The sequence below is a fragment of the Micropterus salmoides genome, unplaced genomic scaffold (genome assembly GCF_014851395.1).
Source record: "Micropterus salmoides isolate LMB-PRFRI ecotype aquatic unplaced genomic scaffold, ASM1485139v1 Ms_hic_scaffold_5, whole genome shotgun sequence".
Lineage (NCBI taxonomy): Eukaryota > Metazoa > Chordata > Actinopteri > Centrarchiformes > Centrarchidae > Micropterus > Micropterus salmoides.
This window is the reverse complement of record NW_024044237.1, coordinates 23,759,060-23,782,740: the sequence shown is the minus strand read 5'-3', so window position 1 is coordinate 23,782,740 and position 23,681 is coordinate 23,759,060. Positions and strand designations below refer to the sequence as shown.

Genomic DNA, 23,681 nt, shown 5'->3' with positions numbered 1-23,681 from the left:
CAGGTTTATGATCATCAGTACAAAGCTGTGCTGGATGGTGTAGAGACAGACAGTTTGATGGAGATTAACCCAAGTCAACGCATTGAGATCTTCAGAATGGGAAATGGGAGTGAGGAGATACTTGAGGTGCACGACTTCAAGAATGTGAGTAAAAGGTTAAACATCGGCCATGTAAGCTATTCTTCCTTTTCTGCAAACGTGATGCTGTAATTGTATCTTCTCTTCAGCGGAGAAAGGATTATGATGTTCACATCCTGCCCTTTTCAAAGAGGCAGTTGACAACATTTATCCTTTGTTGAAATCATATTTTCTTCCTCAGTGATATTTTCCACTCTTTTGGCACTCTTAATGGGAAAAAAAGGCGTGACAAACCTTTGTAACATCTGTGAAACAAAATAATAGAAATAACACTCACAGGTGTACACGGGGATCAGTAATACATTTTGAAAAATGCCTACACTTAATATCAGTAATTGAATCTAGATCAGTAACTGTGCTCATTTAGAGTTTGTGTGTTTATATGCACACACAGAAATTTTGGTCTTTTACAAAAATACTGTTTTCTTCCCTCTAATTTACAGTAATTTCTTCACAGTACAGGGACAAACACCATTAACAAGCCCATCTTCATTTGTTTCTCACACCTTTTTCAACTGCAGCAGAACTCATAAACTTACCTTTCATTCCTAAATCCTGCTTGAGTGTGCAGGAAGTTACACATGCTGCGCCTCGAAGAAGGGAGCATGCTGCTTGACTGGGAAATGAATGTTCTCATTCTCACACAATTATTTACTGTGAAATGTTGGGTTGCAAGGTTGAATGTTACTGGATACACCTCATCCCAAAAAAAAAACCTACAATGAGTTGTTATTGTTTTTTTGTTACAATGGTCTTTGTGAATTTAAAATGGCTATATGACGGAAGCCAAGCACAGCCCCGGAAAACTTTCACCTCTGCAATCAATCTCTCTATTTCTTTCTCTCTCCTTGTGTGTGTGTGTGTGTGTGTGTGTGTGTGTGTGTGTGTCCCACGTACCCACATGCATAACCATGCCTGTTGTTTGTTCCACTTCCTGTTAGTGAAGCCTTTCCCCTGAGGAGATTTGTTGTTGATTCAGTGCTCCACCATGGAAGACTAAGAAACAAGCAAGTGAGCAGAGTAATTCAAACCGTATTGCAATAAAAGAAAAAAAGGGGAAGGAAACCCACAAAACCATACAATAGGTTAGATTAAGTGGTACCTTGTGCGCTGATGCTAGAATATATTTTTTTAATACACAAAAATGATGTTGCATGTTATTACACAGACCGAAGCCACTTTTAAACCAGTCTCCATCAAGCCCGAGGGCTGTGTGAGGAATGGAAAATGAGGGGATTATGCCACCAGGACGGTGGACCACAAGCGAAATCCACTAGCTATTGTTTCAGGCCAATACTGCACTCATTTTAAGGGGAGAGAAGGAGGGAAAATAGAGATAGAAACATCCTGAGAGAGAATCACCGTGGTCTTTTTTTGTGTTAAAACAAACTCATAATAAATTTTCTTGACAAGCGAACAAAAGCTCATTTAGGAAAATTGGCCTTAATCTCAATCTTTACATTGTATTTGAATCAAATGACAAACTGCTTTGGTGGTTCAGCACAAATTACTGTATACAACACAATACAGCACAGGTTTGAAGCAAGAAAAACTAAGATTTCGGGGTAGAGGTTTGGTTAAGGTTTAGTCCGACAAGATAATGTTTTGCTAAAAGGTGTTTTTTTCCAGCTGTCATCACAGCAGAAAACTTCAAACAGTCTAAAATAAAAACTTTACAAGGTGTTTCTAATATAATGTCCCTCATGTTTGTAAAACATTTATGCAATACCTATCCAATTCCTCCTTTGCGGTGTCACATGAGTCTGGAGCCTATCCTATAGCTCACAATGGGCAAGAGGCTGAATACACCATGGACAGGTCTATCACAGAGCTAATACAAGTAGTAGAGACATGTAGGAAGGCACTATCACCCTTAGACTGTGGGAAGAAATCAGAGGACTTCAGAGAGCTTCAGCACAGCACCATTGCACCAGTGTGCCATCATAACATTTCCTATCTCAGAACTGCAAGTGTTTCTGGAATTTCTTCTTTTTCTTTCAGCAGACATCAGCTCCACCGCACAGACATTGCGGCCTTTACCAGATTCAGTGATGGTTCAGTCCATACTGCAGCAGGTGTTGGTTGTTTTAGCTCCTTACCTTTAAATGGCATCTCACGTGAAGATGGAGATAACCAACATTCATATATCACCACAGATGTTGGAAGAAACAGGTGGTGAATGTAGCCAATCTTTATATTATATGTTGATGTAATGTTTTTAAACAGGCTTTGTTTCTAAATAGATTTGGTTTACATTTTTTATAATTTATTTTCCAACAATGTTGCTCTCATAGATTATCTACAGTGTAGCTGGTAACCTTATCTTGACAGCTACAACTGGCTGAGCCCATATGACTTTTCAGCTTTGTCCCTAAAAAACATAAAATTATATTGATAATAAGGCACCAAACTAATACCTTCTGACATGCCTTTATTTTTTTTTTATACAACAACTGAATAATGCATGTAGTTACATGTTCTCTATTCTCTTGAATGGACACAGATGAGCATCTTGCACATGGATATGCCAAGTGAATATTTAAACAATGTCTGTTGAAATGACATCGCTTTTCCATTTCTCATCCCTGTGTTAATGTGTCTTTCTTCATTTTCTGATTGACCAACCCCAGTAATCATTATTGTATCTCATCACAACATTGCCGTCTCCTCTTCTGCTGCAGCTCACCAATTCAGTACACCCAAATTAAACAGAGACTCATCACAATGAAGCCCGGCATAAACATTATGCTTTTGTGCTTGAGACTATTATTGCCCCATCCTTTTTCCGCAAGGATGAAATTACACGCAGTAGATTATGACAGGCATCACTTTGTATCATGTCTTGTGCTGCTGGTATCTGGTTTTCAGAGTGACAGCACCACAGAAAATGTAGAAACAGCACCCACATGGTCAAGTTAACCAATTCAAAGGAGATGTCATAGCAATCACCGTGTTACTGTAATTAAATTTAGATTGAATCAAGTCCATTTTCATGGTACCGCTCATACAATTTTCAGTTGATACAATTTTAAAGCAGCCATGGCAGATGTAGATCCCTCCGTCTGTACTAATACAGTCTGCTGAATGAGCAGCTCTACTCTGCAGAAAAAATAAATTGGATACAATCTGATCTACTGAAAGTCTTTCAGACTTATTCCGGCTGAATATCTTAGATTAACATAGAATGGCAGCAAGAGAGAATTAACAAATCTTTCTTGCCTATTGACGCTGTGTGTCAGACTGAATAGAGCTACAGTCCACATGGTGGAGGATCATCAGTGGAGCTGAAGAGACTGACTCCACACTTGACTGCGCAGATTAAGAGAGTGACAGGGACCTATGACTGCCTAATTCAATGGGGGCACTCTCTGTAGAAAACACTTCATTCTCAACAATGTCACTTGGCTCTCCTGTGTGATATATCCTGCTATAACATATTTCACAGCCATGGTGGAGCGCCTTTTACTTCTATTCAGCTTGAAAGCAAGAGCAATGTTGCTAGGGCCAAGCAGTCATCAATTTTATACCAGGCTAAAAGAGGAAAAGAAGATCAAAACACACCTCTTCTCACTCATTAGGTTTTAACTTCTTTGACTTTTTTAAGAGCTTTGATTATCAGCAGAAAGCTGAGCGTTTTAAAATGATCGCCCCAGTGCTTATTGGATACCCACATCACAGAAAGCTAATGAATGATACATATATCTGAATTTCTGAGTATCCCTTCATTTCTTTTTCTTTTTTCAAAGGGAATCACTGGGATCCGGTTTGCCGAACATCAGAGGTGCTACATCAGGACCCAAACTAGAAAACTACCCGCAGTGGCAGAGGTGGAGGCTGAGGACACAGAGTTACTGGTATGCCTCCTCTCTCAACTGTCTGTACCTCAGACTCTCTGTAGTCCTACAGAGGCTGTCATGCATATTGTAGGGAGATAACCAGAGTAGAGCACTGTGAGCACCACACAAATCCTCAGCCTGTCCATCTTATCCTATCTCCCCCACCCCTCTCACTGAAGAATAAACTGGGGTTTGTGGTGCCTGTGAAACCATCAGAAAGCTGCCCACAAACCCATAGCCTCTCTGTGGCTCACATCAAATGGTGTTTGCTGTCAATCTTGAGCCAATATTAATTTTTAATCATCTCCTCCAAAGGCTCTACCAAAATAGCCTAAAGGGGGAAGAGTGCAAGAGAGGTCTGAGTGAGAGGTAAGCCATTAAAATGGTATTTTTTTAAAGATGATTTCTTTGTAAAATTCACGAGGCTGCCTCTCCAAGTTTACAGTGATTCATTTTACTTCTCTGGGTTCTTGTACTTGTATCTGTGAACTTCAGCAAAAGGAATTGAGGAAATTCAGTCAATCAAAATTCCCAATTTTTCAGTGTCACAGTGCAATTCACTGAGTGGGCCGTATGTTCAAAGAGAAAATCCCTCTCTCGAATGTCTCTACTGCTTGCATGCTCTCATTTACATTTCATATTGCAGCTGGGATGAAGTACAGTAGCTGGCAAATATCTGATGCTCCCCGCTCACGGTTTCATTTTAAAAACTGAATAAACCAATTGTCAGTCCAAGCCAAAGCCAGTCTCAGTTTTAACTTTAAGAACACAAGCTGTTACACCCAAAAACCAAAAGGGTTTTTTTGCTTCTTTTTTGTTTTTCCTCTCATCTTCATAATGTCTGATCCATGTTTACAGAATCTAATTGCGCAGGCAGAGCCATATGTCCTTGCCATTTCTGTCTTCTTTTGTGCACTGTGAAGCCTAATTGGCTTAATTTAGCTCCAAAGTGATCTAAGTCATCTTAGGCCAGGAAAGTGACCAGGGCTTATACTAGTAGTTCCGGAAGCCCTTATTATTGCCATGCCATGAACAAAATAGATGATTCTACTCTATGTTCAATAAAATAAAAATTCAAAAGGTGTTTTAAAGTTGTGGTTAAGCCTACATTAAGTTGTTCTAATAAATCACTATGAATAGTCATACACTGCTACAGCCTTGCCTCATGGGATGACACTAAAGTACATGTAGCAAGAAGCCTTGAATCAACTGTCAGTCTGATAGTGTGATAACCAGGCAGCCAAACATGCAACCTTGTCTCCTCAAAATTACATGTATATAATAATAATTTGTTATGTCAAGAAGGTTTTGGGGAAAACATAATTGCTGCCTGGATTATATTCACAGGCGACGTTTGTTAGTGTTTTTGTAGTAGAGAGGTGGTTAAGGAGGTTAGTCCACGTACAAAGTGCAGGACTTGCATCCCACATCCCATGTGTTATTAAGTTTAGACAACAAAAGTAATAAAGTAATAATGCTTTCGTTTGTATATTGTATTGCAAGAGAAGGATATTGTAGGAAAACAAATGAAATATGCTTTAACTGAATGTTTTACAGATACATTTTGCAACTTATCAGATATGTTAATTAAAAATAATTTACTAATTATGTTGCGTATGCAACATATTTGCTGTTGCTGAGAGTTAGATGAGAAGAGATGAGTATTAGATGAGAAGCTTAATACCACTCTCATGTTTGATGCTACAGCCTGCAGCTAAAAATAGCTTAGCTTAGCATAAAGAGTGGAAACAGCCTGGCTCAGTCTAAAGGTAAAAAAAACTGTTAACTATATCTAAAGCAAATACGTTATATTTAATTATTTCCCTTTAATCTGTACAAAAACCAAATTGTTGTAATGATGCATTGCTGAACTAATAAATTAAGATGATCTAGACATTTTGGGGCAGCTGTGGCTCAGGAGGTAGAGTGGGTTGGCCGTTAATCGGAAGGCCTACAATATCCTTCAACGGTCGAAGTGTCCTTGGGCAAGATACTGAACCCCGAATTGCCCCTGGTGGCTGTTCCGCCAGTGTATGAATGTGTGTGAATGTTAATTTCCGTTTGAGCACATTCAGTGTATGAATATGTATGACTGGTGAATGCAGATGTAGTGTAAAAGCGCTTTGAGTGGTCAAAAGACTAGAAAGGCGCTATACAAATACGGAGCATTTACATTTCGGGTGTGCACTGGAATTTCTATGCTTATAGCTTTGCACAAAGCCAATACCTGTTGATGACATGAGTGTGGGATTGATCTTCTCATCTAATTCTCAGCAAGACACCAAAGAAACATATTTCCCAAAACTAATAAACTAATTAAATGATTCATATGTTTAAAAAAACATTCTCCTACCGATTTTGTCTGCAAAGAAGGTATGTTTATTTTTTACTCCTTTTTCCACTAGTTACACCACTGTGTACTGCTAATATTGCTGAAATGGGTTTTCAACAAAACAATGGATTACACAAGGGAAACAACAATATCATATATATTAGTCTGACCACATCAAGGTCTGTCCATTAGACAACGGCACCTGATCTGTCCTCTGTGAGCATCCACCCACATGTGACCCTGGAGAAGATCAGCAGAAGAAGTTCCTCCTCAGGTGTTGCACACATGAAGCTCACAGGGGTTAAAGCCAAGTACTAATGGTTCCTAGCTTAACCCAGCCGCAGGCTTTTAGGAAAGAGGGCTCAGAGCAGCCGTGGCAGGCTTTAGAGCCGAGGTGAAAAACAGTGGCAAAAATTGCAGGAAAAACTGCAAGCGGCTGATAAGGAAATACAGCCCCTGCGAGGGAGAACCAGGTGACAAACATGAATTGTTTGCCAGGATTTTTCCTCCCTTTTCAATTTGCCTCCTCTATGAAATGTCTGAGGGAGTAATCCCTGAGCTTCATTCCAGTTACCCCAGTCTGACACAGAAACCGCCATCTGCCTCCCTCACACCCTTTAACATTGTCAACGGATGCTGCTTGCTCCATTAAACAGCCACTTAATATGGATGACCAAAGCTCACCCAGCAACCCAAAACCTCCCACTCAGACTACAACTGCAAACAGAAAACCAGCGCACTGAGGAACAATACCACTTTAGAGGATGTGAATACACCAAAGTCCTGCAGGCACAAAGTACATTTGTTTTGTTTCATATTTGTCTGCTTGAAGATATGAGCTCAATTAATAACAGGGTGACCAGTGAGACTACAACAAAAAGCTGAAAAGTTAACTTCCTACATTGGTGACAAATTCAGTCATATGGATCACACCAGAAAGTATCGCAGCTCTTTGCGAAGTACTAACAACTTGCAGAGCTAGTTGGTAAACTAGTGAGCATTAACATGTTAACCAGCTGGTTATCACACATAACTATCTGAGCTTTTTTCTGTTTCTATTCTATCCAAGCAAGCAGGCTTGCTAAGTGTCTGTTAGCAAGCTTGGTAGCACGGTGGCTAACGGGACAATAAGTTCAGAAATATGTATTTTTGACAACCAACTCCTGTCTCATAATTGTCTGTGAACCATACCAAGTGTTAAATAAAAGTGGATGGTACAATACAGCTAATATAACTTCCTCAATTTTGGACTCTTCTGCTGTCAGTTCCCTCAAAGGTCAGCACTCTCAAGACAGTTTGCTATTTTTGTCAGCGGCACAAATTTGCATGTCAAAGGTCACCAAAGTTGAAGTCCACAAGAAAAAAATTGCACAGATTTACTTTTCCCTCACTAGAAAAAAAGATGAATTGATTATTTCACTGTTTTAAATGCCACTGTGATCAGGCCTTTAGTGCCCTTAAGCAAGTGGCAGCACTCTCACTGCAAGTTCCTTGAATATGGGTGTAAACTAAAATTGACCACCTGGTACACTGCGTAATGAAACCCCCTGAATATGCTATGTGCAGTATGTAAAAGCTCTTGGGTACTGTGAGAACATTTTCGTTGATCTCTGGCAAACATAGCACCACTTTAAACAATGTGTCATGTAGACAGTGTTTCCTCCCTTAGGACACAGTGGCAGGAGAGGGTAAATTCATTACCTATAGCACAACTGGTGTGTAATTAAGTTGTGCACTGTAGGCAGAATGCACACATGCACCTGGAGCAGGCCACACAAAACAAATTAGAATCATTCCCAAGGTCCAATACTTGATAAAAAGTTGTTTGTGTCTTAATAATACATCATTTGTCAACAGCAAAATAACCCTTTCAGAAGTGTGTACAAACGGGAGAACTGTAATCATGTTGTCTTTGTGCTTGTCAACTGGCATTTAGAAATCCCTGCCCCATGCTAAAACGCTGACCTTTACCACTTTCCCCCTGGGCCCTCTCCTACAAGTTATTGGAGTCGTTTCTCAACTGTGAAGTCAAAGTCATGTTGTGAGCCCCATGTCGTGACCTCCATTTACTTTCCAGAGAAGACACACTTGTCTACAGTGGTTAAGAGGTCCAATTAGAGAGTGCTGTTTGTGTTCTTCGAGTTTGATTTTAATTTCTGCAGCCACGGGAATGGTGAGCGCACTAGCTCAATGCTAGAGCACCCCTCCACCGAACCACCACAACCCGCTACACCAGTCCTCCGAGTCATCATTAGTCTACTGGCCGGTGCTTAAAAGTGGGGAAAAGTGTGTCAAAAGCTTGGGCTAAGCACCTCCCGAGCCCAAACACAATCTTTGATGTGACAGAATGTGCTTAAGTTTTTTTTTCCCTTCTCTGCAGGTCACAACTCGCTCGATGACAAACAAGAAGCAGCACAGAAAGCAAAATTCTAATTCAAGCGAGAGTGACAGCAGTGAACGTGTGGGAGGGGGCACGACCCGATATAAATGATTCTTGCTCCTGCTATAGCCCCAGGATTCTACGTCAAGCTTAACTAATGTGCAATTAAGCTTTAGACTGGGAGAAAATCACCTTGTAAAAACATTTGTCAAGTGAACTGTTTTTCTGTTCTGGGTTGCTAATTAACAAGGGAATGGGAAGAGGGGTTTGTTTGTGTGTGTATTTACATATACATGAAGAAAATAAATATCTGCACTGTTAGGGGAGACCAAATCCCCTTCATATGTCTCTATTAGACAACACTGACATGTAGACCCCATCATTAAGCAATAATAGTTTACTTTACAGCTCATGAACTACAGTATCAACAAATTAAGCCCACTGATAGTGCTGGGTGCCAAGCGAAGCATTGTGGTGGAGGGGGAGGAAGGGAAGGGGGAAAGGAGGGAGGCGAATGCAAGGCTTTATTGTGTCTGTCACATTAAACGATATTGCAGCCACACTCAGAGTAATGAAGACCACTTCTAAAGTCATTTAAAAGTCAAATCATCACTGTCTGTGAATTTCAATGATGTATAATAGAAAGACCATGCCGGAGGCTTGAGAAGAGGGTGGGAGAGAGAGAGACAGAGAGACAGAGAGAGGGAGTCAGGGCAGTGGGAGTCAGGAAGTTGCCGCCCTCTCAGCGGACAGAAAGGTGATAGATAAAATGATGAGGCTGGAGCTGCTATGTGGCTCAGGGGAGGAGAGTGTAAATGCAGGACAATACTTTGTGTGGGGCCTGGACATTTTTGCAGCTTCTAACATGCTATATTGTGTGTGTGTGTGTGTGTGTGTGTGTGTGTGTGTGTGTGGTGTTTCCTAGCAGGTGGATGAGACTGAGGCCATGGATATGAAGGTGGAGGACTCCCAAGTGTGGGTTCCTGCCAAGGAGCCCATCGTTAACCCAGCCTTCCTCTTCGACTCCAAGATCTGGGAGATTTGCCAGGAGCTGCCCATCCACTGGATCCATCCCTCCCTTCTGAGTGGTGAGAGCAGGGGGCATCTTTGCCTCTAAACGCAGTCTATTAAGACTCTCGCTGGAGGGCATCCCCAAAGGCCATGTGTAGGTCCGTGGAGGCCGCATGATTTCCCAACAATATAAGCTTCCAGCCTGGGATACTCTGTGTGTGTGTGTGTGTGTGTGTGTGTGTGTGTGTGTGTGTGTGTGTGTGTGTTGAAAGTTGAGAAACTGAGCATTCATGTCCTTTACTTTGGTTAAATATATCAATACCACAGTGTATAAAATACTCCATTACAAGTAAAAATCCTTCATTCAAAGTAAAAGTACAAAGGTGTTATTAGCTAAATGTACTAAATGTTTAGATGTGACTATCTAAAGTAAAATATTAATATATTAATTTTAGCTGGTTGAGTTGTAGCTGATTTAAATTACTTTCATCATCACATTAAGTTTTATATTGAAAAAAGTATAAATGTTGTAGTTATGTGGGTACTAAAAGTCAGTTTAGTTTTTCTAAAAATAAATGGGGAAGTCTAGTTAGTTAGATTACTTCAACCTTTTCTGATGTATGACAACTCATTCAGGAGTTAAAATTTAATAGTAGTCAAAATCTAATTTCTGGGTGTAATTATAGACCATAAGCTCTGAATAAACATTTAGTCACTGTGTAGAAGTGTGGGGCAACACATTTACAATTAATAGAAATCCAGTATATATACTATAGAAATCAGCAAATCAAATTATAAATAAGGTGGATTCAAGGTAACATACACCAACAGACTGGTATAGAATTCAAAACCTTTTTAGTTATGTTTAAGCCAAAAGCAGATTATTGCCAGTGCAGTATTTGAGTAATGTACTTAGTTACATTCCGTCACTGCTGATAGGCTTTACCAAATAGGATCTGTGAAAAACGGTTTGTGTGTTAGTATCACAACAGCAACAACACCATTGTTTGACAGAAGCATGAAAAAGCTTGGAATAAATTCCAGAGTATTTCTTCTGAATGTTAGTAATTAACATCAAGCTACTGGGAAAATGGAGTGTACAAGCCAAAAATTAATCCAAGAGCTTTCTCATTTTAATTCAGCAACAACAGTACATTTACTGTCCTCTGTGTGTTTATTCAGATGCTGAGATGGAAAATGTGGACACACCTGACGCAGAGGTCACAGGTCAGCGTTTCACACGCGATGTCCTGGACCACCTTGCCGTAAACGACTATGTAAGTGGGCCCCTCTGCGCCACGTCAATCTTGGACCACACCACAAGATACAGTAGAGCCACTTCAATCAGCTCCAGCTCTGCCTCGACTCTTTCTGCATATAAATCTCTCACTAATTGATGTTAAAACTGACTTTGTGCACCAGAGGGCATAGCAATTGCTCTATATATCTGTTTAAGTAAGGCCAGTTCATTGAAGACTCCCTTAATGTCTCTCCATTAATTGAGAGGAATATCCAGCCTTTCAAAGGCAGCAACTTGTGCCTTAAAGCCGTTAGTGCCTTCTTTTACTTCCTTTTTTCTGAGGCAGTGGAAAGCACTGTACAAAGGAGCCCTCTCAAGGTCACTCACTGCTGCACAGATAAATTACACTTATATTAATAATGCTTTAATTATCAAAGCATATAAAATGAATGGAAATACCAAGGAACATATTTTTCGTGTACTGCATGTAAACCACTCAATGCTGTATGGTTAATTATTCCTGACTCTGAGGGGAAATCATATAAAGCAGTATATTACACAGGAATTGTGCCCAAAATGTGCACAAATAAAATAACAGTTGCACACTAAAGATAGCAGGAACACAGGTGCAAAGATATCCGCCACACATGCACACACACTTATAGGTGAATAGCCACTAAAGCTAAATTCAAGGATAATGAGTCGGCCATCTCCTCAGAGCTGTGAGAAACGGAGAGAGACACGCAGAGAAATGAGACGTCCTATAATGTTGACATTTATCAGCCCTATCCCAGAAACACCTCCCGCTCAACTCCTCAACCTCCCCCCACAGCTTCTCTGTCTTCTCCCTCATCGTCTGCGACAGGAGATGCAGTGCCATGCAATTAAAACATACCACGGGGATGAAAAACTCAGCTCTCCTTTTGAAACGTTCTGCCTCTATCAGCTGAGTTATGCATACCACTGCAATCCATTCCAGCAGCACATCCAGGCTCTGTTTGTGGGTCCAGCGATAACAAAGGCCTTTGTGGCCAAGCAGAGGGCAGGCAGCAGTCTGTAATTGGGAGTCTGAACTCTCGCTTATTCCAGTGGGATGCCACATGTGTTAGCCAAACCTTTTTTGCTTCATCCAGAACTCATGTAAATGTGCACACAGTCAGAAAACAACCAAGCACACACACACACACACACAGTCTGCTACTCACACTATTTCTCTTTCTACTTCTACCTACAGCGTTTTATCTATCATACTCACTCACACACACACACACACACAAAGCACACACAGCAAGCCTGACGCATAAAAAACATGCATTCAATTCATCTGTGTTTCATAAGTCTGAATTTCAGTGCCATGTGTCCGCACGTTTGTGAAGCAGAATAATTGTTTGGTCCTTGTGACAGAGGCTGGCAGATATATGAAAATGACCTTTGCCACGGCTGCCATGTCAGAGTGCACTGTGTATGAGAGGTGGCCCTGGAAATTTCAAACTGAATAACTACCATCTGACAAGGCTGAAGGGATAGTACCACTGTCCTTGACCCATATAGCAAGGATGGACTTCCAATATGAATTGACCTCACACACATATATGTGTAAACATGTTTGATGTGTGTTTCGGTCTGCGTCGCAGTGTTTTTATTGTGTTACAAACCTCTGGAAGCCATGCATAAGGGTCAGGGTGGATGGCTATGCATAACAGAGGTGCAAAGGAATTCTGGAAACTGACTGAATTCAAATCCATGAATGCAGGAGCTGTTTGTGCCTCTAGAGAAATCTTTACACTGAAAGCTCCTTATCAGTTTGGTAAACTGGCAGAGTTTACTGAAATACATGACTATCTCTTTATTCAATTACAATTCCATTGTCATTTCACCTCACTGTAGAGCACAGTGAGATGACAATCTGAGATCAGGCCAAGCGGTGAGGCATTCTCATATGTTGCAATGTCCTGTGCTTCAGCATAAAAAAACCCTTTCAAATACAAAGCAGGGTATGAAACAGAAATGTTATCTCTGCTGTTTTGATCCCAGAATGAATGTGATGAGCTCTGCTATGAGATTTAATAACAAATCCAGGCATGTGCTTCAAGCTCATGAAGAGCGGTGATCAGCGTGTGTGAAATAACACCAACAAGTGTGGAGATTAGAGGAGTCGTGCTTTGATTCATTACATCTTATTGAATGACTGACGCAGTTTTCTACTCTGCAGACTCATTCATATCCAGTGCCTCATATTATGAACAGAGGTCTCTGTGTGAGTGTGTGTTTGCATGTGTATACGTGAGTGTGTGATGAAATCAGATGCAGCAAGGGGGTAATGGCTTTTACTCTTCATTAATGCTGCTTGTTTTTGAGTGACTGCCTCAGATTTCCCAAGGTGAACCATTCTTATCACCGCAGCATCCCACTAGAGACATCAATTCAAAGCCAGAGTGATTAATATGTACCCTCCGTTTTAAAAGGATAGCTCTGATTAATTGTCTTTAAGGTACAATGCTGCCTATTGGCTGTTTGTTTTGATAAACGCGGCATCATTTGAATAAAATATTTTCTTCATTTTCTGAGCCGGAGCTCCGTTTTTTTGTAACATCCCAGTTTGGGCTGTGAGGAGCAGATAAGATTATCATTGGTCCATTGACAACTTTTGTGTTGTTTCCATAACAGATTGTTGCCTGGAAGCTGATGACCTGAAACTTGACTGAAACAATAAATCATTAAAAGCCTACCTGCGCTTGTCATCGTAATAAATCAAACCTTGCTACCCTAGATATCATCTGTCGCACCTTCTCTATGTGTTTTAAGTATGTCTCATGAGTGTGTAATTTTGCTCCATTTATCATAGCTCACATCAACTGCATGGTGTACTTTTTTATGAGTCATGCTTTTGGTGAATTTATTGCTATGTGATTGTAGTCTGCTAGCTGGTACAGAAAAGAAACAAAATAAAATGTGTGTAAAACCACTGCGATTGACTACCCACTGAGTAGATTCAAGAAAACTCCTAATTCCTGTACTTAATGCAGCAGGGGAGTAAAGGAACTCAGCCATGTGTTCCTGCGGGTCTTGTCCTCTTAAACAGTTGCCACACTTTTTCTATTCCCTTCAGTGGATGTGTTTTGTTCTGCACTATTGCATGTAGCTGAGTCATTGTAAGCGCTTGCAAAAGAATTATGCCGGTTTGTTCTGAATGTGAAGTCATCGACTCCTGGATCGGAGCAGTTTAACAAGACAGCGCAGGATTGTCTCCAAGGAATCATTTACTAAAAGAGATTGAAATGTGGTCAAATGCATACTGAGGGCAGTTGCTGCCTCAACTTGCGCGGTGAGTTAAGTGGCACTTCTCCGAACCCCATTTGGAGTTACTCTTGATCAAAGGCATGACACTCAGCCCCCACGAGTCTATGAGGGCATGAACCAACCAGCACAATGGAAAATCCAAGGGCCATTAATTCTACCCAATTTACCTTTCGTTTGGGTTTCATTTGGCCCCTCTATAAATTCAGAGGCAGCCAGCAAGAGCAAATGAAAGAATCCTTGTTAGGCGATCATTACTCTGCTAATTGCTTTAGGAATGTGCCATGCACTTAAAGTCAAGGTCAGGGGGAGGGCGCCAAGACGTGGGGAGCTCTAATTTGAATGCTCTATTGGAGGAGGGGCTGCAATTTTGGTGCAGAGTGTGGGCTTCGGTAGAGGGAGTTAAGAGGTCAGAGATGAAAGAAATAGTGTAATTATGCTGGTAACTACCAACGTTAGAGTGCCTTTGATTGAAGATAGCAGAGAGGCCGTGAATGCTGGATTCAGAGACAGGGCATTGTGCAGCCGGCAGTCGTGCTACCTCTGGTATAACAGAAAGGTCAGGGGTATTATATCATGTTTTATGCTCCTGGAGCTTAAATCAAGCTCGTTCACTCCCTCCGCTATCTTGATCTCTTTGTCACAGTAATCAAGCATGGCACAACTTTACATTTTCACAGGCATCAATTCTGATTTTTTTTTAACTCGTGTTTGGTTTTTACATATATTCTGCTGACCTACAAGCAAAGCAGACTCATCAATTCACGCCATTCCCTGTCCTCTTCCTCTTCTCATGCCCTTGCCTTCGGGAGGACTGGCATTTGTCATGTGTGTGATTGTAACCCTGCCCGCTCCTGTGTCCTCTGCAGAGAGATGTTGGAATCGAGCTGGATAACCGTCTGGATGAAAACGGCTACTGCTGCCAGCACTGTCGCCGTGGTTACCGCTACTGCCGCCGCTACCACGAGCCCCTGGGTGGCTTCAACCCATGGCCATACTACTACCAAGGAGGCCGGGTCATCTGTCAGGTTGTCATGCCGTGCAACTGGTGGATCGCCCGTATGCTGGGGAGGATCTGAGGAGGTTTATGTTTATGTTGCTGCAAATTCTCCCTTTGATAAATATTCCAGACCACTTGTGAGACGAAAGCAGTCCATTGCACACAATTATTATCCAATCTGAAAGTTGGCCCATTGAGTATTAGTCAGTCTAAACAGTCTAAATGGCATTTGAAGTGTTTTGATTCTTTCTTAAAAGGCACTGGTCGTTTACAGCTGTCTAATTTTCTTTGCTCATCTACCCATTTAGTATTCTTGTTATTTGATCCTGTTGAATGGGTGCAATTTAGTCACCAGAAACTAATCTGTGCAAAAAAAATACTTCAGCACTGTCTGTCCTTACTTTGTCATGCATTCACTTTTTACTTAATGGGGTAAACAGACTCTACTAATACTGTAATGTAACAGTGTGTGTGTGTGTGTGTATATATATATATATATATATATATATATATATATATATATACAATCTGAGTGGTGCTTTTAACTAAATATATAATGCATTTTGTCGCAGTTTTTTATAATCACTTTCCTTCACTTGAGAAAGTCATACAGCACTTCTTGGATGCACACACACAAAACATGTTAGAAATGGTGTAAAACTAAAATAAACTATGGAAAGATGCAATAAATTCAGTGTTTTTAATTAAGGCAAAATTAGGGAAAGAAACACAAAGATAATAATACAAAAATGCTAGTACAGAATTAGAAGACGCTTCTGAAAGCTCCATGTATTATATAGTAACATGTCTTTTATCTGTTTGTGGTATCATGTTAAACTAAGGAGGTACAGTATAATTAAAAATACACAGACGCCTCAGCTGTCTTTTGTGATGTAGTTACTGTTGTGTTATGCTCCATTGTTTTCCCTGTTGTTCCAATCCACCAAATGCTTTAAATAGTGCTACTGTTCAAACAGTTTCTTCTTTGCTGAGGCGATTTTAATCTGTAACACCACATCTCAATCTGTCGAGCTGAAATAACTCTCATCTGGCTGCAACTAACAGATAAGCAAGTGAGATAGGCATTTATAATTGATGTTCTGTCATCAGAATAACAAGGTGCAATGCCCAAGAGTATTCCAGCTATGTGAGACATTGAAAAGTTAAACAGAGAGACAACAATGGACCACTTTTGTTGTCATAGCTTGCTTTGAAGCCTTCTTTATGTTGCTATCTCTTTCCTTATTTTTTTTTCCAATTAAAATTTTATTATATGAATAATCTCAGTTGTCCTATCAAATGAAACAATAAAATTAAATTTCCTTGAAAGAAACTTAATAGTGTTTGTTCGAAAGCTGATGTAGTGTGGGTTTGAATCTGACTAATACTATCCATAGAATAGACAGGCCCTCTTCTCTCTTTTCCATTAGTCCCATTGTTCATTAGCAGACAAATTAAATGTGTCTTGACGAGACAAACTAGACATGTATGCTTTTAGTGTTTCTATTTTATAAACTGAAACACTCTTGTGCATCTCTTGTGTAGCATAATAATGCATTGTTTATGCCTGCTAAGTAAATCTTGATGTTGACTCATGTTGGCTCAGTGGGATAATAATGTCAGTGACATCAATAATATTTGGCAGTAAAATGGATTTTGTGAAAAAGAGGGTGAAACGTATTACTGTATGTAAATGTTTTATGGATACACTCATGAATGGAGTTCATATATTGTTATTTTTTAAATCAATAATGTCAATAGCCCAGAGCAACATGTCAAGTAGAAAATAGTGGCATGAGCTAACAAATGCAATAATTGCAAACATACTTCAAATAAACTGACAAGTGTACCACAAAGCCCCCAAGGCATTTCTGAAAAGTTCATAAAATCAGTGTTCATATAATTCATTCCTTACTATTCCTCGCTTATCACATCAAATAGTCGAGTGTCTATTAAAACAGATGCATTAAGCATGCTGGTGTTGCTGCTGCTGTTGTTGGAGAGCTTTTGCACTCAAAATGTTGGGAAATAGTGAAAAGTGTTATTTTTTGTAAGATGCTGTTAGTTGTCTATCTGACGAGGTCTCAGAGGACTCTAAGGACTGTTTTGTGTAGTCGTGAGAGTAAATTGCCATGGAAGCCCTGAGAGTCATTCTGAATGGGATGGCTCACCCTGACTTGAGAGGCTGATACAGATATTACAGCTGGCTCCCTGAGAGCTCCTCATGCCTGTTGGGACAAAAGTCCAATATTAACCATGAAAGTCAAACTTTAAAGTACAGACAGTCTCATAATTAAAAATCATCATGGAGGAGACACTGGATGGTGGTGATACTGCAGTTGCACCTATGTGAGAGAAATAAAATGGATCACAGTGCCATTGTTGCATGCTAAAAGGTGCATCCACATCTTTGTATCCAATACACAAATCTCCAGAAGTCTTTGAAAAGCATCTAAATGTGGCTTATTTAGCAAGATGTTTAGTGATTGCATTTTAAGACCACTGCCACAAAGACAGAGTGTAGCATGAAAAAGGATGTCTTCCTCTAAAAATGCAAACAAATAAAAAGTAACTAAACAAAATCAAATGAACTGAACTGATTATTAGTCTTCGGGTTTTTAATACCCCTACTTCTCTATAAATGAGGGTTAGTTTGCATTCCTACCATGTACAGTATAATATGGTTCAGTACATTAGATACGAGGCAGATCTCTGAGTCTGTGACAGTGAACTCTTCCTTTGTGGACCAAAATGAAAGAATATATCACTTCAAATGAAGCCCTGCACAGTTGTTCTCATGCATTTCATACACTGTTTAGGAAAACCCCCCTCCAGTACTTGTTTATCTCTGTTTTGATGAAGAGAGGAAACAAGATCGACTACTCTGCAGGATAAACAGATACCGAATGTCTACCAGGTTAGCACAGTTCAAAGGATTTTGCCTACCTGGCCTGAGGAATGGCCACTATCATCGAGGCTCACAAGGTAATGAATTCCTTTAGTTACTTATCAAAAAATGCAGGGATAAAAACTTCACTCCCAGCTGCTTATTTTCATTTCAAATAATCGCTCGTTCATTTAGATCCATGAGTTGCTATTCTGGGGCGGAGGAGAGTAAAAACCAATGTATGAGGAGTGTCTGTATTTAGATTAGTGACCTGAAGGAATACTTCTCTCCATTCCAGACTGAGGACTCAGGCTCTGCTGAGGACACGTGTATTACCAGTGCCATCTTGAGTAGAGAGAGGTGTACTGCTGCCATATCAAACCAGACACTGATGCTGTTTTGCACAATTTTTATGATTTTTGCTACACTCATGCTACACTTGCTGTCCATAAACACTTGCTTGTATGTAAAACCCCTCACATTTAAATCTAACCTTGGCTGCAGGTTGTCAAGTTAAGACAGACAGCATATAGCGGCAATGGCCATGTGATTGCAGTCATCAACTCCTTTTCTCTGTAACGTTGCAGTCAGTCTGGTGACCTGATGGTTAAATAAGCGCTCCCTGTACTGTTCCTGCTGCAGGCTGGAGGCACAATAATGTCAGCCGTCATCCTTCAACTGCTCCCTCTGTGAGAGGCAGCATGGCACAGCAGTAAACACTTGCGCTGTGTCAGTGGCTGCAGGCGACACAGAAATAGTCCTCCTCTCCCAGGACCCAGCTCTCGCTCCATCTTCAGGGTCCCTGACTCACTAACCAAAGGAATAGCACAGACGTAACGGCTGCTAGTAGCCTTTCATTATTTTAGTAATCCATAACAACCTCCGCTTACCATATGGCAGGCGATCGATGAACCACTGAACAGAAAAGCGAAGTGTCTGTTTAGATGTAATGGAGGGTTGTTTGTTGCTGAATGTGGAGCTTGTGCAATGATTTCAGACTCCTGTCTCAAACTATTTTCCCATCTGCAAAAAAAAGGCTCAGGAAGATGTTTGCTGGAGTGAAGGTTGTATTGGTGGCTGTGGCTGAACCTCTGGCCTTGTTTTTCTGTGTGCCTGTGTGCGTGAAAGTGTGTGTGTGTGTGTTAACCCTATGGCAAGATTGAATTGTGTGGTACACAGCTGTGCATGTGGGTGTAGAGAGAGCTAGGCACAGTAAGCAAGCCATGCTGCCAGACAGCTTCCTCAACACCACCACCACCCCCACCCCTTCCTGACCCTGAAAACACACACACACACACACACACACACACACACACACACACACACAGTCAGTCCAAACCAATGCAAGCCCCCAACACACACACACACACACACACACACACACACACACACCAACACATCAATGTAACACATGCTCTAACAGAATCAATCCAAGTAACCCTTCCAAAGCCTAAACGCACGCACACACACACACACACACTGCAAGCTGTGGTGACAGACTCGGCTGTCTTCGGCTCTGGGCATGTCACATGCTAATGTATTCATCTACCCACAGCAACTGGAGAAGCAGTGCTCTTAAGTACAGTCCAATCAGTCTCTGGACTGCCAATGGCTGCAATCCAGTTTCCTACAGTAGCCTTTTCTTTCTCTTCAAATGCCATGTGGTCGAATGTCCCTCAGAGCTGCAACAGCCCAACAATAAGACTTTGAGTTTTCAGTGCAGAAATACTTCATTTTCATTATCTCGACTGTAGAAATTAATTGACTTAGTAACCCCTTGCGAGCTATTTGTTTCCAACTTTAATTGTCTTATTTTTTGTATGACATTTTATCTTTGCCTCACACGATTTCAAAACCACCTTGTCTCCAACAAAACAAATAAAGAGGATATTCGGTCAGAAGATTTTGTTTTTAATTAGTACATTGACTTTTTCTTAAAAACCTATTCTATGTTCAGCATAAGGGAGGCAATTGACAACCCAAGACAAGAGAAGAACATAGCAGCGGACATACCTCAACATCTCACAGACAAGAGTGCTTGTGGAAAACACAGGGGAGATACAGGAATACATACAATGCAAAAAAAAGAAAATAAAGCAGCAAATCCCCACTCAAAGACTGACAGGTCTGAATGCAAATGTAACCCAGTGTAATTTATGATTGTCAAAAATTTGAATAAGCATGCACTTAAACAATAAGTATACATTCAGAGTGTCTTTGCAGACCCAGAGCCCTTTGGCTGATGTGGGGTTGTAAAGCAGCATTTAACTCCTTTCCTTAGGTGCCAGTGCAGATGGAGGTCAGTGTGTCTGAATGTCCTCCCTCTGCAGCTACAGTCCGGGTGGAAAATACAACCAATTTAGCTGTGATACCACTCAGGATCAATATGGCTTCATCCCCGGGCAGAACCGAGGGGCCAATCGGATGGCTGGGCTGAGAGTTTCTTAACAAAGTGGGGCAGCAAATAAAGAAGGCACAGACTCGACTGACCCGAGAGCAGGAGAGAAAGAAGAGAGAGGGAGGACATGAGAAGAGAGGAGAGGAGACAAGGCACAAGGAATGGAGAAGAAAGGAGAGGAGGAGGCGAGACGAGACAAGGCACAAGTAAAACGAGGGGAGAGGAGACAAGATGAGAGGAGAAATGAAGAGTGGAGAGAAGAGAAAAAAAAGGAAGGAGACAAGGCCAGTGGAGATGAGATGAATGAAAGAGAAAGGAGCTTTAACAGATCTGGTACTCACTGTACCAAACTAAAGAAACTTGAGATATGATGTCAAAGACTTACTGGCTGATTACACTGATGTTTAATACAGTACACAGAACATAACTGTTTCAAATGCATAGTCCCTACTGCTTGACTGTTGAAAAAGGTAAAGAGGTATGTCTGCTGAAAAGAAGGAACCAAAGCACATTCAGTACATATTTAAATCAGACACACAACAAAGAGATATCTACAATAAGATAACATAACAGTGGAATAATGATGCTGCACTGAGCACTCAAGTCCAAATCTCAAGAAAATGCCAAAGCTGATTATGTGAAATGCTATACAAATTAAAAATGTTGGTCTTAAAAAAAATACCAAATAAACTTCCTGGTATTAATGTTCATATTCTTTGTATTTTCCCTCATGTTTACACATGTAAATAGAAGACAAATGTGTCTGTCTTTATACAGAATTTAGAAATTCACAAAATAAATAAATTCGCTATGGCCTTAAAATTTTATCTCAATTGTATATTATATGTATATATATATATATATATTTATATATATGTATATATAATTCCATTTCATATAAACAGGATTTAAACCTTGGAGGCCCTGAAGCAGAGGCTGATAAAATCAGTTTTATCCTGCGTATTCTTTCTCTCCATTTGTGCCTCCCTATCTTGCTGTGCCTCCGGTCTGTAGCTCTATACAAACAGTTTTGATGTTCGGTTGTCCTTGGTGGACAGAAAATGTCCATTTCCATAGTAACACAGTGTTTTAAGGCCAGGAGTAATAGAGAGGGAATGCATACCTTTTTTGTTTATACGAAAATAAATGAGTAATATGTTCTTAGATGTCTGAAAGTCTGAAAAGCCATTTAGTCCGTTTTTCATCTTTTTCCCAGACGTTTCACAAAGAAAGAGTTTTGAGCTGTTTGAACTTCCTGTAAGGCACTCTTCAATTAAACTCTGAGATTTGTTTTTGTTTTCACCGGATAGGACACCGTGACACCAACTCCATCCCTCATCCGTGGGAACAGAAACTTGTATATGGTTTTAAAAAAAACACACACACATATACCCTTTGCACGTTCTCAGAAGTCTGATTTCATTGCACCATTTGGCATTCAGTCCCCAGTTTTGGTTTGTTGCATTCTCCTCTGATAACATACAAGTCTAATGAGATGAAAGATAAGAAAATTACTAACTGGCACATTTGGTAGACAGGGATCCCTGGTTAATCCAATGGCTGTTCTCCTGGAGGGGGAGCTTGCTTTATGTGTGTGTGTGTGTGTGTGTGTGTGTGTGTGTGTGTATCTGTGTGTTTTGGGGTTAATGGGCAATGTCTATGGAAAGTGAATTCTTAGAAAAACACTCCCTTGATTTTTTTAAATTAGGCACATGGTCACAAAATATGTGAGTAAACAATAAATCCTGAGGCTGAAGTGACCAACTTTTAAGAGCAACACCCAGCAAGATCCCTCGCTCTGATCTTTGATCAGATCACTGTGTTAGGAAAAAAAACAAACATCAAGTCTGCAGTGAAAATGATGCAATGGTTGTTGTTTTTGGTTCAGCTTGTGTGGAGGAGTCCTGCAGCCCTAAGCCTCTGCAGGCTCTGTCTTTATCTGGATAAAGTTTGCAGGCAATTGGACAGACAGTGGCAGCTCCTGCAGCCCTTTGATTCCCTGCTCAGGCTGCAGGGACATCTCCCCACGCACTTCCAGCTCCTCTACAGGGGTCAGGCCCTCACTAGGGCTGCTGTTCTGGGAGGAATGCCCATTAATTATAGTTCCACTCACAGCCTCCTGGCCATGGCTTTGACTGGTATCAATGATCACAGTCCTATACTGCAGCTCTGCTTCCCCAACCTCGATCTCTTCTCTCTCAAACGTATGTGATGCCAGTGATGGATCACCGTTCACCATCGAATGGAAGTAGCTGGGATCCAGCAGCTCCTCTTTGACATGCAGCCCAGAGAGGTCGCTGGATTTGAGCACGGTGGCAATTACAGTGCCGGGCTGCTGTGCCACCATGGTCTGCCCACAGGTTGTGTTGATGGTAACCAGGCGAGTGAGGTTGATGTTGGAAGCGGTGGAACTAATGACTCCTGGAGATGAAGTGCAGGAGGAGGAGGTGGAGCAGGAGACAGTGGAGGAGCCCAGACTGGTGACAAGGAGCTGCTGAGGGAGGCCATCCTGCAGGCTGTTGGCTCCACCTGCTAGAGATGCCGTCTGGATGGTGAGCACATCTTTACTACCTGCTGTGGTGGAGGGCATGGTGTGGAGAATAACCCGAGGGGGGGAGGAGTGATTGGAGTCCCCGTTGGCCAGAACAGTGGAGAGGGGAACAGACTGAAGAGATCCGCTAGATGTCAGGACCACAGGAAGTGATGCAGGAGCAGAGATGGTCCTGAGAAGACAAATTTAACTGAATATGTACTCGTGTTTCTTCATTGTTTCTGACAGAGCTGTTGTAATTGAATATTCAGTTTGTATCTTTGCAAATACAGACAAGGATTATTTTTTAATGGAACCCTATTGAGAACGTTACCCAGTGCACAGCTATGATCCTAAACAGCAGAACTAATGCCCTTATTAATATAACAAACGGCGCTGTAATGCAGAAATCATTTTTCTCCTTGATTGCTAACTGCAGACGATGTTTAACAACTTAGGAAAAAGCCAAACGGTATACAAACCTGTGCAGTATGATGCAAAGAGTACCATAGATTTGGGTCAATGTCTCTCTGATACCAACAAAAAATGACCATTATAAGCTTTACAAAGGGAGCATGTACTGCAATTTAAGAGTTTATCTCAGTTTCGGAAAAGCTGACATTTTTGTAGAT

The 23,681-nt window shown here is 41.0% G+C and overlaps 2 protein-coding genes across 5 annotated transcripts in view; one reads left to right on the top strand and one right to left on the bottom strand.

Annotated features, from left to right (window-relative positions):
• Positions 1-17,086, top strand: part of tnmd (tenomodulin) — a 50,139-nt gene extending 33,053 nt beyond the window's left edge. Inside the window, exons 3-7 of one of the 2 annotated variants that reach the window (XM_038699847.1) lie at positions 4-144; positions 3,885-3,992; positions 9,615-9,774; positions 10,880-10,974; positions 15,104-17,086. In XM_038699847.1, coding sequence (XP_038555775.1) covers positions 4-144; positions 3,885-3,992; positions 9,615-9,774; positions 10,880-10,974; positions 15,104-15,313 — 714 coding nt within the window. In that variant the 3' untranslated portion in view covers positions 15,314-17,086. Of the gene's footprint in view, positions 1-3; positions 145-3,884; positions 3,993-9,611; positions 9,775-10,879; positions 10,975-15,103 lie in introns of both variants that reach the window. The other variant, XM_038699846.1, reaches the window with a different exon arrangement.
• A 2,925-nt stretch (positions 17,087-20,011) lies between these two features.
• elf1 (E74-like ETS transcription factor 1) overlaps positions 20,012-23,681 on the bottom strand; it is a 40,130-nt gene continuing 36,460 nt past the window's right edge. For all 3 annotated transcript variants that reach the window (XM_038699844.1, XM_038699843.1, XM_038699845.1), the window contains one exon: positions 20,012-23,242. In XM_038699844.1, the coding sequence (XP_038555772.1) occupies positions 22,432-23,242 (811 nt within the window). In that variant the 3' untranslated portion in view covers positions 20,012-22,431. The remainder of the gene's footprint in view (positions 23,243-23,681) is intronic.